Source organism: Staurois parvus, unplaced genomic scaffold, assembly GCF_062004578.1.
Source record: "Staurois parvus isolate SC_StPar_1 unplaced genomic scaffold, SC_StPar_1.0 ptg000019l, whole genome shotgun sequence".
NCBI lineage: Eukaryota > Metazoa > Chordata > Amphibia > Anura > Ranidae > Staurois > Staurois parvus.
This window is the reverse complement of record NW_028317815.1, coordinates 22,378,456-22,391,987: the sequence shown is the minus strand read 5'-3', so window position 1 is coordinate 22,391,987 and position 13,532 is coordinate 22,378,456. Positions and strand designations below refer to the sequence as shown.

General features: G+C 38.6%; 1 protein-coding gene across 9 annotated transcripts in view; it reads left to right on the top strand.

Moving 5' to 3' along the window:
- MAGI2 (membrane associated guanylate kinase, WW and PDZ domain containing 2) overlaps nt 1-13,532 on the top strand; it is a 1,033,722-nt gene that overhangs the window by 248,715 nt on the left and 771,475 nt on the right. For all 9 annotated transcript variants that reach the window (XR_016314026.1, XM_089685799.1, XM_089685771.1 and 6 more), the window contains exon 2: nt 131-247. Coding sequence is in view for 8 of the 9 variants with exons in the window: in XM_089685799.1 (XP_089541925.1) it covers nt 131-247 (117 nt within the window). In the remaining variant the exon portion in view is untranslated. The remainder of the gene's footprint in view (nt 1-130; nt 248-13,532) is intronic.

Sequence of the window (13,532 nt, the reverse complement as noted above, 5' to 3'; positions counted from 1 at the left end):
CTCACAACATTATTATCACAAACTAAAAGCTGTACTCATTTTTTCTGTTATTTTTAAGAATTTTCATGGCCATAATACAGTAATTTTTTCTAGTGCTGTTGTTTTGATTATTGCTGTACTCAATTTGCAGGAGGCATTGTTGACAAAGACCTTCGCCGCTACCTCAATTTACGTTTCCAGAAAGGTTCAGTAGATCATGAACTGCAGCAAATCATACGAGACAACCTCTACCTCCGAACAGTGCCATGTGAGTACTGTGCTTCTTGTACAATATCACTGAATGTGTTAGCCTGTGTTTCTTTTTAGCAATATTACCAAAATATAATTAAACCAAGTACCTGTTTATAATCTCATTTGCCATGGTGGAATGATTTGTAGAAGACAAAAAATGTAAGGTAGGAGAAGGTCTGGTGGGGCATTCATATTGTTTAAAAATGCAAAGATAGAAGAATTAAATTGAGATTTATATGATCTCATTTAGAAGCTGTAAATAGAGGCATAGGACCAGTAGGCAGAAGTGGCTTTTATGGAAGAATGGTACTCTTTATACTGTTCTTCTGCAATGCAAAACAGAAATAAAATCCAACTATCAAATATTAGGCCCTGTTTATCAATGCAGTTGTTAATCTCCACATTCATCTATGCACCTGTATATCTGGCACTCCTCCATGACTTCCCCGGAGAACTGTGCAACTGATGGGATTGCAGCATTCCGCACATAGTAACCATTGGAAGCTGCATTTTATATTCATTTGAAATCAGGTCAGTGGCTTTAGTATCATATCACAGCCCAGTGCACTGTAGTCATGCACGTCATAATTTATTGGCTATATGCAGGTGTACAGTTTTTTTTATGTCCATTAGTCAAACATCTATGTGAATGAAAACATTAATAGAAACTGATAAAGTAAAGAGAAGCTATGACACAGGACGGCTTTTGTGTTTCATAAAATATCTGCACATTTTATTTAGGGCCAAGACACCTGTAAGTTCATAGTGACCATTTACTTTTCACCAATCACTAGCAGCCCATGCTACATATGCTTTAAGAAAGGATTTTCATGGAAATTGTGTTCTTGAAAGTGATTGCTTACATTGCTTTAATTATTTTCAATGTGAACTTTGGATATGTCTACAGATGAGTCTGGAGGTTTAAAGACTTCAATCTCCAGGACCAACCTGTATCTTGCGATTCTGACTATTTTGTAGCCTCAGCAAAATCAGGATCAGCAGACTGTAAAGCTAAGATAATTTAAAAAAAATGATAAGAATTGGCTTCAGCTCAGTTCTCCAATTATCGAGAACCCCCCCCCCAATGCACTTTGCCCATGTGGGGCTTAATCATAGAAGCTGTTTTTTAGTTTAGCCTACACCTAAATGTAATACTCGCTTTAATAAAATCTGACAATGCATTAATGCCTTCACATATAAAGAATATATAGATATGATGTTCGCAATAAAAATGCCTCTGTCAGCTTGAATACAGTATATCTAGTATGTAATATTTATGTTCTGTATTATCAGTAGACTAGTGTAGTCTATGGCAAAAATGGACTGCATATCCTAACTCATAGAGACTAAAAATGAAATCAAGGAACACCGTTAAGAATGTTCATTTCATTGGCTGTGTCAGTTGTCTGTCTGTCATTCTTCTATTAGTATTGATTTATGTCCCTGCTTTAAAAGAAACCTGCATTATTTGTGTATATTTGTGACTATGAGGCACTATATTCAACTGTCATTTGATTACTTTGAAAAAGGAACATCTACAACAGTCACTGTCAACTATAGTCAGAATATAATATGATGTCTTTTAAGTTAGAAAATTTTGCAACTGCCTGCCTTAATCATAGAATTCCACAGAAGGCTTTTCAAGGAGCACACCATTTTTTAAAACATATTTTGGCAACAGTATTTTTTTTAAATCTCAAACTGTTCTGGCTCTATTAGACATTTTTGACTCTGACCAACATGCACATAGGTTGGACTAGGTGAGCTTTTTTCAACCTTACCTACTATGCAACTATATATATATATATATATATATATACCTCCAAAGAAGTATACCAACCCTTCTAGCTGGGTTAGTAGAGACTTCATGGAGCCAGTCTGTATTCACATAAAGGAATCTGCTTCTAAGCAGCAATTAAAAAAAAAATCTGCAATAATTTAAAATCAGTTTGGTATGAGATTTGCCCATTTTAGTTTTTCTTCCTGGAGTGCAGCTCTAATTCATTTTTATGTTTTATCTTTAAAAATAAGCTTTACTGTGTGCGAATATGGAACAGATTTGTTGAAAATGTGTCTGTCCCAAAGCATCTCTCTTCAGTCCATACAATTTTCATGCTTCATTGAAGAACTGGAAAGAAATGTAAAATGATTTGGGCTTAATAACCTCCCTTATCTACTGATGTAGAGTTTAAGTTAGTTAAAGTTGATTAAATTAAACAATAATTTATTAGATTCTTTTTTCTCATAAGTTTTATTGGCCAAACATCTTTAATTATAATTGATGCATTTGTAATAAACAACAAAATGTATGTGTTTATTTCTGTATTCTGTTTTGGGTATAGATTGTGAGGTTTTCTTTTATAATGTAACAGCTATATTAGCTAGAATGTATACTCCCTCTATATAGAAATCTCAGTAAAACACACTACAAAAACAATGTCCGTTTTTTTAAGGGAACTTAAATGGCATTTTTCCTAAGTGAAATTATGACTTTATGTTAATATTAAACTTGAAATATTGAAATATTTGATAGCTTAGGGAAAGTATTTTAGGCTGTGTTATGTTTTAAATTACATTCATTCAATTTAATGAGTGAGCTCTTTTAACTTATATTATATAGTCATATTTTCATAATTTTCTTTTTTATATTCTAGATCTGCAGCTAAGTTGTTTTATCACTTATGATAAAGAAATAAAAATGGAAAAATATAGATCACCAGTTTATCTGTGAGAGGATATGTTTTACATAAGGCTAACATTTCACATTTTATGCTTTTCTATGTTTAATAGATGTAATAAATGCTACTTATTTCTAAAGCATAAGTATTAATTGGATAGGATTTAGGATAGGAACCTAAAGTCAGTCCAAAATAGGTGTATTCAAATATTATGATTCTATGCTACTTGTGCTCCTGTGCTTTTACTATTTAATATAAAGGCATTTTAGATACCAGACTTCCATACCAAATGTTTCTCCCTTATTGTGCATTTATATCCATATCTAATATCCAAAAATCCTTATAACAAAGTTGGGTAACAACTATAACTCTCCCTTCTTATTTTCAAAGGCAGTTTGTAGCTAGTGATTAGTTTGCTGCTGTGTGTGACCCCTACAAATCACTAATTTGACATGAGATTCTCAGGTACAATGGATAGCATGAGAGGCAAATGAAGCAGGTTTTTTTTCTAGTCAGTTCTAAAAGCTGCCAAAGATGAATTGTGTAGTGAGTGAACGGCAATGTCACAACAGCCCCTACTAGTGCAATTTATTTTTTTTCTCTCAGCAAAAGCATTGAGTTTGAGTGATTTTATAGCTTCTAAATCAGTACTGCAAAATGCTTGAGTGATATAACTTTAAAGGAACTCATATAGAGACCACTTATATTGGAGTTTTAAATTGCCTTGTACCTACAGAGATGTATGAGGCAAAATGGCACTCTCAGCCAATACAGTAGTTATCCAATGTTATATGTTTTCCAAAATGTAATTTTATAAAATTCACAAAAATCTGGAAATTTTTGCTTGTTATAGAAAATTTTATTTTTTTCCAAAATGGGAAAAATCATTTACTAGCAGTGTAATACACACTCAAGAGGATAAAAAAAGCATCTGCTCCTAGTCAAAATCAAAAGGTAATACATGGGCATAAATTATACTCTTATGTATACTGTTATTATCCCTTTTTGATCAGTGGAGTACCCATTTTTCATTTCCCAAAGATTTTATTAAAAATTATACAATGCAGTACATATATGGATAGGAACAGACACATATCACACCATTTTTGACTCACAAGAAGGCCAAGACCAAAACAGAGAAAACAAACCTACACAGGAGTTGGTGAGACTGTACAACAACAATTAAACATAGGCAATTGAGAAGGATGTAAAACTGAGGGAGGACCTGACCACCAGGGGCATAAGGCAGATATGAGATGCAGAACAACCCAGTGTGGTCAGTTACAAATCTCCTATGACAAATGCTAATAGGCTGGTCCAGCAAGTTAGCCAACAAACAAGTGGCATAAAAGTGGGCCAGTAGGGAAAAAGGTGCAATAGGAGAGACGTGACCCTCAAGCAGGAGGAGAAGGCAGGGAAGGGACCCTGAGAGACAGGAGGAAAAAGAGGCAGAGGGAGAAATGGAGGGGGGGGGAGAAAGGGACTTTGCCTCGGGGAAGAACAGTCTTGTTCCCAAAAAGTAGGATGGACTACTATTGTGCATGCTGAAGAAGGTCTGAAGAAGAAGCAAATGCTTTGAAACATGTCCACTGACTTGTCCCCCACTGACTCGTCTTCGCCATCCCATTGGTCGCCCGCTCAGTCAAGACTTACGTGCGCTCCAAGCTGGTTACGGCATCGATTTCCAGCATCTCCCTCACTGACAGCTGATGGCTCTCTCACCACTCCATCCCCGGGACCTGAGCTTACATTGATACCATCAGCCCCCCCACTGGCCAAGTCGAGGATTTGCCTTACATGCCTATTATTCTCCTACCTTTGTGAGTAGTTATAGGCTATTACGTTTTAAGAAATTATTTTAATCTACTGCACTTAGGTTGGCACCCCCTTGTGTTCCTTTATAAAGCTTGTAGGAGGAGTTTTTTTTGGCTCTAGGAGGATGCAAAACCCCTGACCTCTGTCTGGACTATGGTGATTGGCTCTGTGCTGATCACATGCACTCTCCCAAGAAAAAAAAAACCTATCTAGCAATACACACTAAACTGAGCATGTGCAGAATGGCTACGGTTCATTCTGTCTTATCAGGAGATAAGATGTGGACATTTGAACAAGAGGAGGAGCAGAGAAATCAGGATCAAATGGTCTTTTTACACAATGCAGAGGATTAACCCCTTAGGTTCCACAGTGAGTATAACAAGCATGCTTTACTGCATATACAGACTGATTTTACTGTTGTGGATTTAGTAACACTTTACTTATAAAATTGCTTATAATCTGCATTTTTCATTCTGGTCATCTTTTTATTCTTTTTCTTGTCTGGACCACCAATTTCCATTATTGTGTAATGATACCTAGTTTTTAAAGCTCTCACGCCCAGCTGTCACTGATAGCTCAGACCCCCACTAATGATTGGGAATGAGATCAGGTGGTTTCCAGTTATGTAAGCATTATATTAGATACACCATAATTATCATATGCAGCTTGTAAGCTTCATTGACAACATAAACCTTTACTCTGAAGGAAGTGTGTAACTATTTATTACTGTAATTGTCAATACAATTACAGTATTAAAAAGAAAAATACATTTAAAAAATGTATTTTAAACCTTCATTAAACATCCCCTATTTGCTACCCTTTAATCTGCTAAATATACAATTGAAAGTGCTGTGCTCTCTGCCTGTTACATTGTTATCCGTTAGCATTGTCCCAGCTCTTTCAGTGAGCTATAAATCACCTCCCTCTATGTTATAATGATATGAAGGGAGATGTTCTGTAACCTTAACATATTTTCTGTCCTGGGGCGACAATGCTGATGCTCTATAAATACAGTACGAGTTTTGTAAATCTAGGACAGGAAATGTGTTACTGGCAGGGTCACCAGGTAAAAAAGGGTAAAAAGCCTGAAAAAAAACAGTGTAGTCACCACATCCAACCAGTAGACTGCATTATATACAGTTTTTGTTCCTTAATTTAGATATTCTTAAATTAAAATTATACCACAGGTTGCATTCGAACCTGCAAAATGTGGCCAGTTCAGGTGGATGTGTGATGCATGTGGTGGAGGATCAACGCTGTGGGTTAAACAGGCATGAAATCACCTCCCAGTCACTCTTTGTAAAGCGATCCACCGCATAGCCTTTTTAGAGAGGCAGCAGTGATGGTTGCAAGTGTAAACAATCCCTAACAAAACATAAAAATTGTTTAGATTCACAAATTAGACATAATTAGAATTATCTGTAAGTGAACCAGCGCATGTTGATGCCTCTAAATATGATCTTGGCATCTAGACATCAATGACCTCTGTTCAGGGAAGAATTAAATCAATGAATGCAATAGCAGACATTTGCTCTACTCCAGGTGTTTTTCTAATGCTAGACTTTTTAATATTGTATATGAAACCATTTTCTGCTCACCTGCCAGTTATTGTTTTTTCTGGAACTGCCTATTTATAAAGCTATAGCATCTAATTAATACACATAAAAACTGCTCTTTTAATGTAATCTCACAACAAATTAGCCCTGACAGAGATAGAAATGCATCAATCTCACTGAGACCATAATCGTGTAAACAGAACAATGGATCATATCATTGTCAATAAACATTGAGTTTTTAAAAATGTAGTTCATATCCAACTGTTGTCTTATTCTAAACAAAATCTTGGAAAAAAAAACAGATAGAGGCTTTTTGTGTTGCTGCATTCTGTGTGATTTCACCGCAGCCTTTTAAATAAGCTTTTTCATCTTTTTTAAAAAGAAGTCAAAAATATATTAAATTTTGTATCAAAGGTTCAATTTGCTGTACTGTATATGCTGGAAATGTAAGACCAGACCTTTAACGCGAGGCCAAAGGGACAGCTGCTCTGGACCCAGTCATTGTTGTGGGGCCAAAAGCAGCTGCCTCTTGAGCCCACTCTGCTGGCAAATAGTTGTGCTGCCTGGTGGATCAATAAAGAGCTGGCCGTGGGACCTGCAGGACTATTTGTCAGCACATGACTGCCAATCCAGTCACCTCCCTCACCATCACTGCCTTCTGCAGGCATGCCCACATCACACAGGATTGGCAGTCATGTGACCGGATTGGCAGTCATGTGCTGACAAATAGTTTTCCCAGTGTAGCCAGGCAGCCAATCCTGGGGCTGACTGACAGCCGTGTGCTGCCCGGTGGATCAATAAAGAGCTGGCCGTGAGACCTGCAGGACTGACTCGTCTCACCTCCCTCACCATTACTACCTTCTGCAGGCATGCCCACATCACACCATATTGGCAGTCATGTGACCGGATTGGCAGTCATGTGCCGACAAATAGTTTTCCCAGTGTAGCCAAGCGGCCAATCCTGGGGCTGACTGACAGCCGTGTGCTGCCTGGTAGATCAATAAAGAGCCAGCCGTGGAACCTGCAGGACTGACTCGTCTCACCTCCCTCACCATCACTACCTGCCCAGAATCGCTTCTGTGGGCATGCCCACATCACACCGGATTGGCAGTCATGTGAGCAGGGGTATTTTTGGGATGGTACACAGGGATCACTGAGAGAAGGTTGCTGGACTCACATGACAGGTGGCTGTCTGGGGGTGGGGGGGTGGTAAGATGATGGTCCGTAGGGGAGAGAAGTGCAGTTGTGCTGCTGTGGGGAGAAGTAGATCTTCACCCCGGAGGAGCTGGTGAGTGTCACCCAACCCCCATCACGCCCTGTGTACACCCAGCCTGCAATTTTTCACCACCCATCACACCCCTCTATTGTATACAGTCACACGCTATACCTTGGAGACCAAAGCACACTTCATTTTATTCCACCATACCCTCATCATACCCTGGACACACCCACCATTACACCTGATACTCTACAGACCAATGTACAGCCATCCACTCCCTTCAGAGACCTGACACCACCCAACACTCCCCATTACACCCATCACACCACAACATACCCTGCCTCTCATAGATCCCACCCTACTATACTCTGAATACAGCAGTCACATAAATATTTGCCCAGAAGAATATCAAATCCTGATTGCCCCACTTCTTTCCTTCTTTTGTTTTAATGCACATTGCTGCCATCGCTGATTAGACAATAAAGACGCAGCAGCATAGCTACTGTGCTTTGCATTTGTACTAATTTTTTTAACATACAGCCTGGGATAAAAATTTACCTTGGACCTTTACTTGCTGATATATGCAAAATAGTCCATACCATTAAACTGTTTAATAAAAAAAAAAATCTCAGCTTAAAAACTTAACACCAGCCCCTGCCAAAATGCAGCAATAATGAACGTACATGTGCTTTATGCATTTTTTATGCGCTCCCATTGAAGTCTATGGAGCCAAAAATTCACTATGCTGTACCAAAGGAAGCACCTCCTGGATCTTTTAAAAAACTGCACTGCACCATGTTATTTATTTATTACAGGTACTTATATAGTGCCATCAATTTGTGCAGCACTTTACATATATATTATACATTCACATCAGCCCCTAACCCTCAAGGGGTGTACAATCTAAGGTCCATTCATACATATACTAGGGACAATTTAGACAGGATCCAATTCATCTACCAGCATATCTTTGGAGTGTGGGAGGAAACTAGAGTACCTAGAGGAAGCCCATGCAGACACAGGGAGAACATGCAAACTCCAGGCAGGTGGTGCCATGGTTGGGATTTGAAGCAACGACCCTAGTAATGCCAGGCGGAAGTGCTAACCTTTTAGCCACTGTGCTGTTACATTGCTGTGTATGGGCACCATGGAGAATAATATGATTTCCATTGTCATGTATTGCATCACGACGGCAGATGCAGGAGAAATCTCACTAGTGCGAAGAGGACCTGTAGGGTATATTTTTAGATTAAGAAAGATTACTTCCCTGGATTTTGTAGTTAAAAAGTGAATACGTTTACTGCACACTGTGCTGCCCTGAAATTGTACTATATTATACAGTAATCAAAAGATACTGATAATATGGAAAATGTATTATCTTTATTTCATGTGCCCGCTGTCAAAATTTTGCTCTGTGTAAACTGTTTAGATGAGCCTTTTCTAGATCAAATCTGTTAAAAAGCAGCTATCAAAACAAATGGTGAGGTAGATCAATATCTATTAAGTTATGAAATAATTGCATTATATCATCTGTTCTTAGTAAGGTCACAGCTGAGATCTTGGCTTGATTACCCAAAAAAGAGGATTGCCCCTTGACTATCTCTAGGCTCATTTACACTTGTGTTAGCCCTCTGAAGAGCATTCCATGTTGGATTGCTTTTCAGAGGGTTCATGACAGGCAGTGAGGAGGGGTTTGTTGCATCACCACACCGCAACCACAGGAATTGAATACAGTTGCGACATGACCCCTGTTACTTCAATAGGCCAAGTTTATGCCTGTTTATACCGCACCACTCCCCCCCCTCCCCTCCCCTCAACCATAAGTGTAAACTACATCCATATATATATTTGAAGGAATATTTGCTTAAAAGGACTGCTGACTCCACAGCCTGGCTGGGTGATTGTACCTGCTGTCACTTGAGCTGACTAAGCAAACATAAAAAGATTATTTTCCAGTGTTCAGTTAAATTCTTAAATCTGTTGAATTACTTAGAATAGCTTGAATTAATAAAATTTTAACCAAGAAATAAAGTTGTATGGCTTATCTTGAAAAAGTTATTTTAGTAATCATTTTAATATAAAAAAAAGTAGGAAATTGTTTTTTTTTATGTAGATCTTATATGGTTTTCTTGGCAATAAATGACAGCAATTAGAATAAGAGTGAATCTGCATTCATATGCTATAAACATCACATGGCTGCTCCATAAACATTAGTGGGGAAAGGTCAGCTGTAATGCTTTAAGAGTTGAGATGTGTTTTAGTTCCTTATTAAAATGTGATTAATATGTCTAATAAAATGACAACTCTGCTTAAAAGGCATTCCTTCACAGAGATGACATGAATGTGTCATTTACTAGAAAAAAGTTTAATTATATTTTTATATTATCCCATAATGTAGGTTGTAGTTTTTGTGCTAATTAAAGATGTGAAGAGTATTTCTGGCTTTCTTTTTCATTTTTGATTCTCTATTGCCATTTTTGTCTCTAGTGACATTCGTTTTTTATAAACTAAGTAAAAAGGGAAAATCCCCACTGAAGAACTAGACAATAATAATACCAAATAGGATTTTCGAGACTATAATAAAGGGGAAACACTAATTGGTATTGCACATGAGGCTATTAGTGTGGCTATGCAATTTCCTAACTAGCACATAAAGAAGCTAAAAAAAGGATAGAATAACTACTGTATTTTAAGCTACAGACAAAAAGTTAGCAATTTTGTTGTAATTTAAACTAAAAAAAAAATCAGCATAAAAATGCTCTCACTTAACAGAATGTATGGCTATTAGCAAAATTTCAGTAAGCACTAGCTATATCTCATGACCTCCTAAAAATGTCCTACAGCAATTTTAGCTAGAGTAGCATCCCTTTCTCTGCGCAAAAAATTACTATTTCTAGGATCCACATGACTATTACAGTTAATGTGATACATCATCATAAGTTCTTGCAGCAAATGATACACATATCGTGGGAACTTTGAAGTCACTTCAACAGAACTGAATACAACGAACACAGCCTAGGTCCAAATTATTTTTATTATTATCCAGGATTTATATAGCGCCAACAGTTTGCACAGCACTTTACAAAATGAACGTAGACATTACAGTTACAATACAATTTGGTACAAGAAGAAACAGAGGGCCCTGCTCATTAGAGCTTACAATCTAGGCGGAAGGGTAGAGTGATACAAAAGGTAATAGCTATGGGGGGATGAGCTGATGGATGAAAAAAATAGCAGTTTACTAGGTAGAAGCAGGATAGGCTTGTTTAAAGGGAAAAAATTTCAGGGATTGTCTAAAGGTGGATAGATTAGGAGATAGCTGGATAGATTGGGGTAGGGAGTTCCATAGGATGGGAGAAGCTCGGGAGAAGTCCTGGAGGCAAACATGGGAGAAGGTGACATGGGAACTAGAGAGCGGAAGGTCTTGGGAGGATTGAAGAAAGTGGTTTGATATTTTGGGACCAGGTTGGTGATGTAGCTGGGGGCAGAGTTGTGGATGGCTTTGTAAGTTGTTGTTAGTATTCTGAATTTTATTCTTTGGGCGAGTGGAAGCCAGTGGAGGGATTTTGCAGAGAGGGGTAGCAGACACTGAACGGTTGGTAAGGTGGATGAGCCTGGCAGCAGTATTTGTGATGGACTGGAGTGGGGATAGCCTATGTAAAGGTAAGCCAATGAGGAGGGAGTTGCAGTAGTCAAGGCGAGAGATAACCAGGGAGTGAATTAGGAGCTTTGTAGTATCATTGGTTAAAAAGGGGCATATTCTGGAGATGTTGTGGAGGTTGAGGCAGTATGATTTGGACAGGGATTGGATTTAGGCCTAAAAGGATGGTTCAGAATCCAGGATTACCCCTAGTACCCTGGCATGCGGGGATGGGTTTATAATGGTGCTATTAATCCTGACCGAGAAATCGAGGGAAGAGGCACATGGGGGAGGAAATATTATGAGCTCAGATTTGGATAGATTGAGTTTTAGGAAGAGATGTGACATCCAGTCTGATATGACTGTTAGTAAATTGGCGATATGTGAGGAAACTAATGGGGTGAGCTGAGGAGTAGAGAGATAGATTTGTGTGTCATCAGCATAGAAATGGTATTGGAAACCATGGGAAGCTATCAGCTGACCCAAGGAAGTAGTGTAGATTGAGAATAGGAGAGGTCCAAGGACAGAACCTTGGGGGACCCCGAAAGTAAGAGGAGAGGAAATAGAGTTGTAAGAGACCCTGAAGGTGCGGTGAGATAGGTAAGATTCGAACCAATTGAGAGGACAGTCACAGAAACCAATAAATAGAGCTTTTTGAGGAGGAGGGGGTGGTCAACTGTGTCAAATGCAGCGGAGAGGTCCAAGAGCAAGAGTACGGAATAGTGACCATTGGTTTTAGCGGTTAGTAAGTCGTTTGTGAGTTTTAGGAGAGCAGTTTCTGTGGAGTGTTGTGGGTGAAATCCAAATTGAAGGGGATCGAGAAGGTTATTCTTGATAAGGTAGCATCTCAGCTGGTTGCAGACTAGATGTTCAAGGAGTTTGGAGGCAAAAGGGATTAAGGAGATGGGTCTTAGGTTGCTAAGATTGGTGGGTTCCAGTGAGACCTTTTTAAGTATGGGGATGACTAGTGCATGTTTTAGAGAGTTGGGGAAGATGCCAGTAGAGAGGGAGAGATTAAAGATATGAGTTAAAGACTGAAGGATAGAGCCAGAGGGTGACCATAGTATTTGCGAGGGAACAGGGCCCAGGGGACAGGTGGTTTGGTTGGCTGTAAAAAAAAGTTTACCAACCTCCTCTATAGTAGCTGGGCTAAACAAGCGCAGTATAGATTGTGCAGGTGGACAAGGAGTGTAGGGTGAGGGAGATATCTGTACTGTGGAGATCTCATCACAAATTGTATCAATCTTATTTTTGAAGTGATTAGTGATCTCCTGGGCAGTGAGTGAGTTAGTGGGTGGAGGTAAAGAAGGACGAAGTAGAGAGTTAAAGGTAGAAAAGAGTTGACGGGGATTGCGTGAGAGGGTGTTGATGAGAGTAATAAAATAGGTCTGTTTTGCAGTGTGGAGAAATACCCCTGGAGTGGTAAGAGAAATGTTTACAGCCATTACCATTAGCCATTGTGTGCCAGGATTAGTAACTATTGTATAGCTGCAAACTTTGTTGAGGTTTGAATATCTAATATGATGGCATTTGCTGTGTATTCCCAGTGGGGATTTTTAGGAGGATCAGATATGAAACTCTTGTTTTTGGGGATGGTGAATTTATGTGTGCTGCATATTGCAGTTATGTATTAACTTTTTTGTATACTTTTCTACAATTCCTTAGATAGCTAGAAAATGGTTATCTTACCAGGCTTGCATGAAGTAAGGTGCTGTAACTTGCATTTGCATTTATTTTTAAATTATTTCTTTGTTCTTAATTCAGCTCCCAATGTACCAATGTAACAAGACATTATATAAGTGATCTGTTTCTAAAGAAGTAGGCATGACAGCATTGTCCAATTTAAAGATGGCTGCTGAACTCTCAGCAGGGGGCAGCACTCCCCCTTTAAATATACTGCAAATTATTGTGTTTCTCTCTAGGGCAGTAGGGATAAATTAATCTCTCCAGGTTTGTCAGAGGCAGTTCAAGGAATCCAGTTTAAAATTTGCAAAACCCTAATTTAGCAGCAACCCCCCACTAAAGGCTATGGGGGTGACTCTTAATACTAATTCTGGGCATTTTTAATGCTAATAGGCAAGCTAATTTTTAAAAGGGCACTCTCATGGGGACTTCATAAAAAACATTAAAAATACAGTACAGCAAGTCCTCTACTTTGAGTTGCGAACTTTCAAAGATACGAAGAACCTCAAAGTTGCGAACTTTCAAAGATGCAAACATGCGTTCACATGACAAATCACGAAAGTAGCTCACGTGTCTGAAATTGTTTGCTGCATGGATCCTCTGCCACAAACGGTTGTTCTGCTGTGTACTTTACTGTATAGTACAATAGTGTACAGTAGTACAGTGTTGATTTCAAACCTAGGAAGTCTGGAAGCAAGCATTAAAGCAGC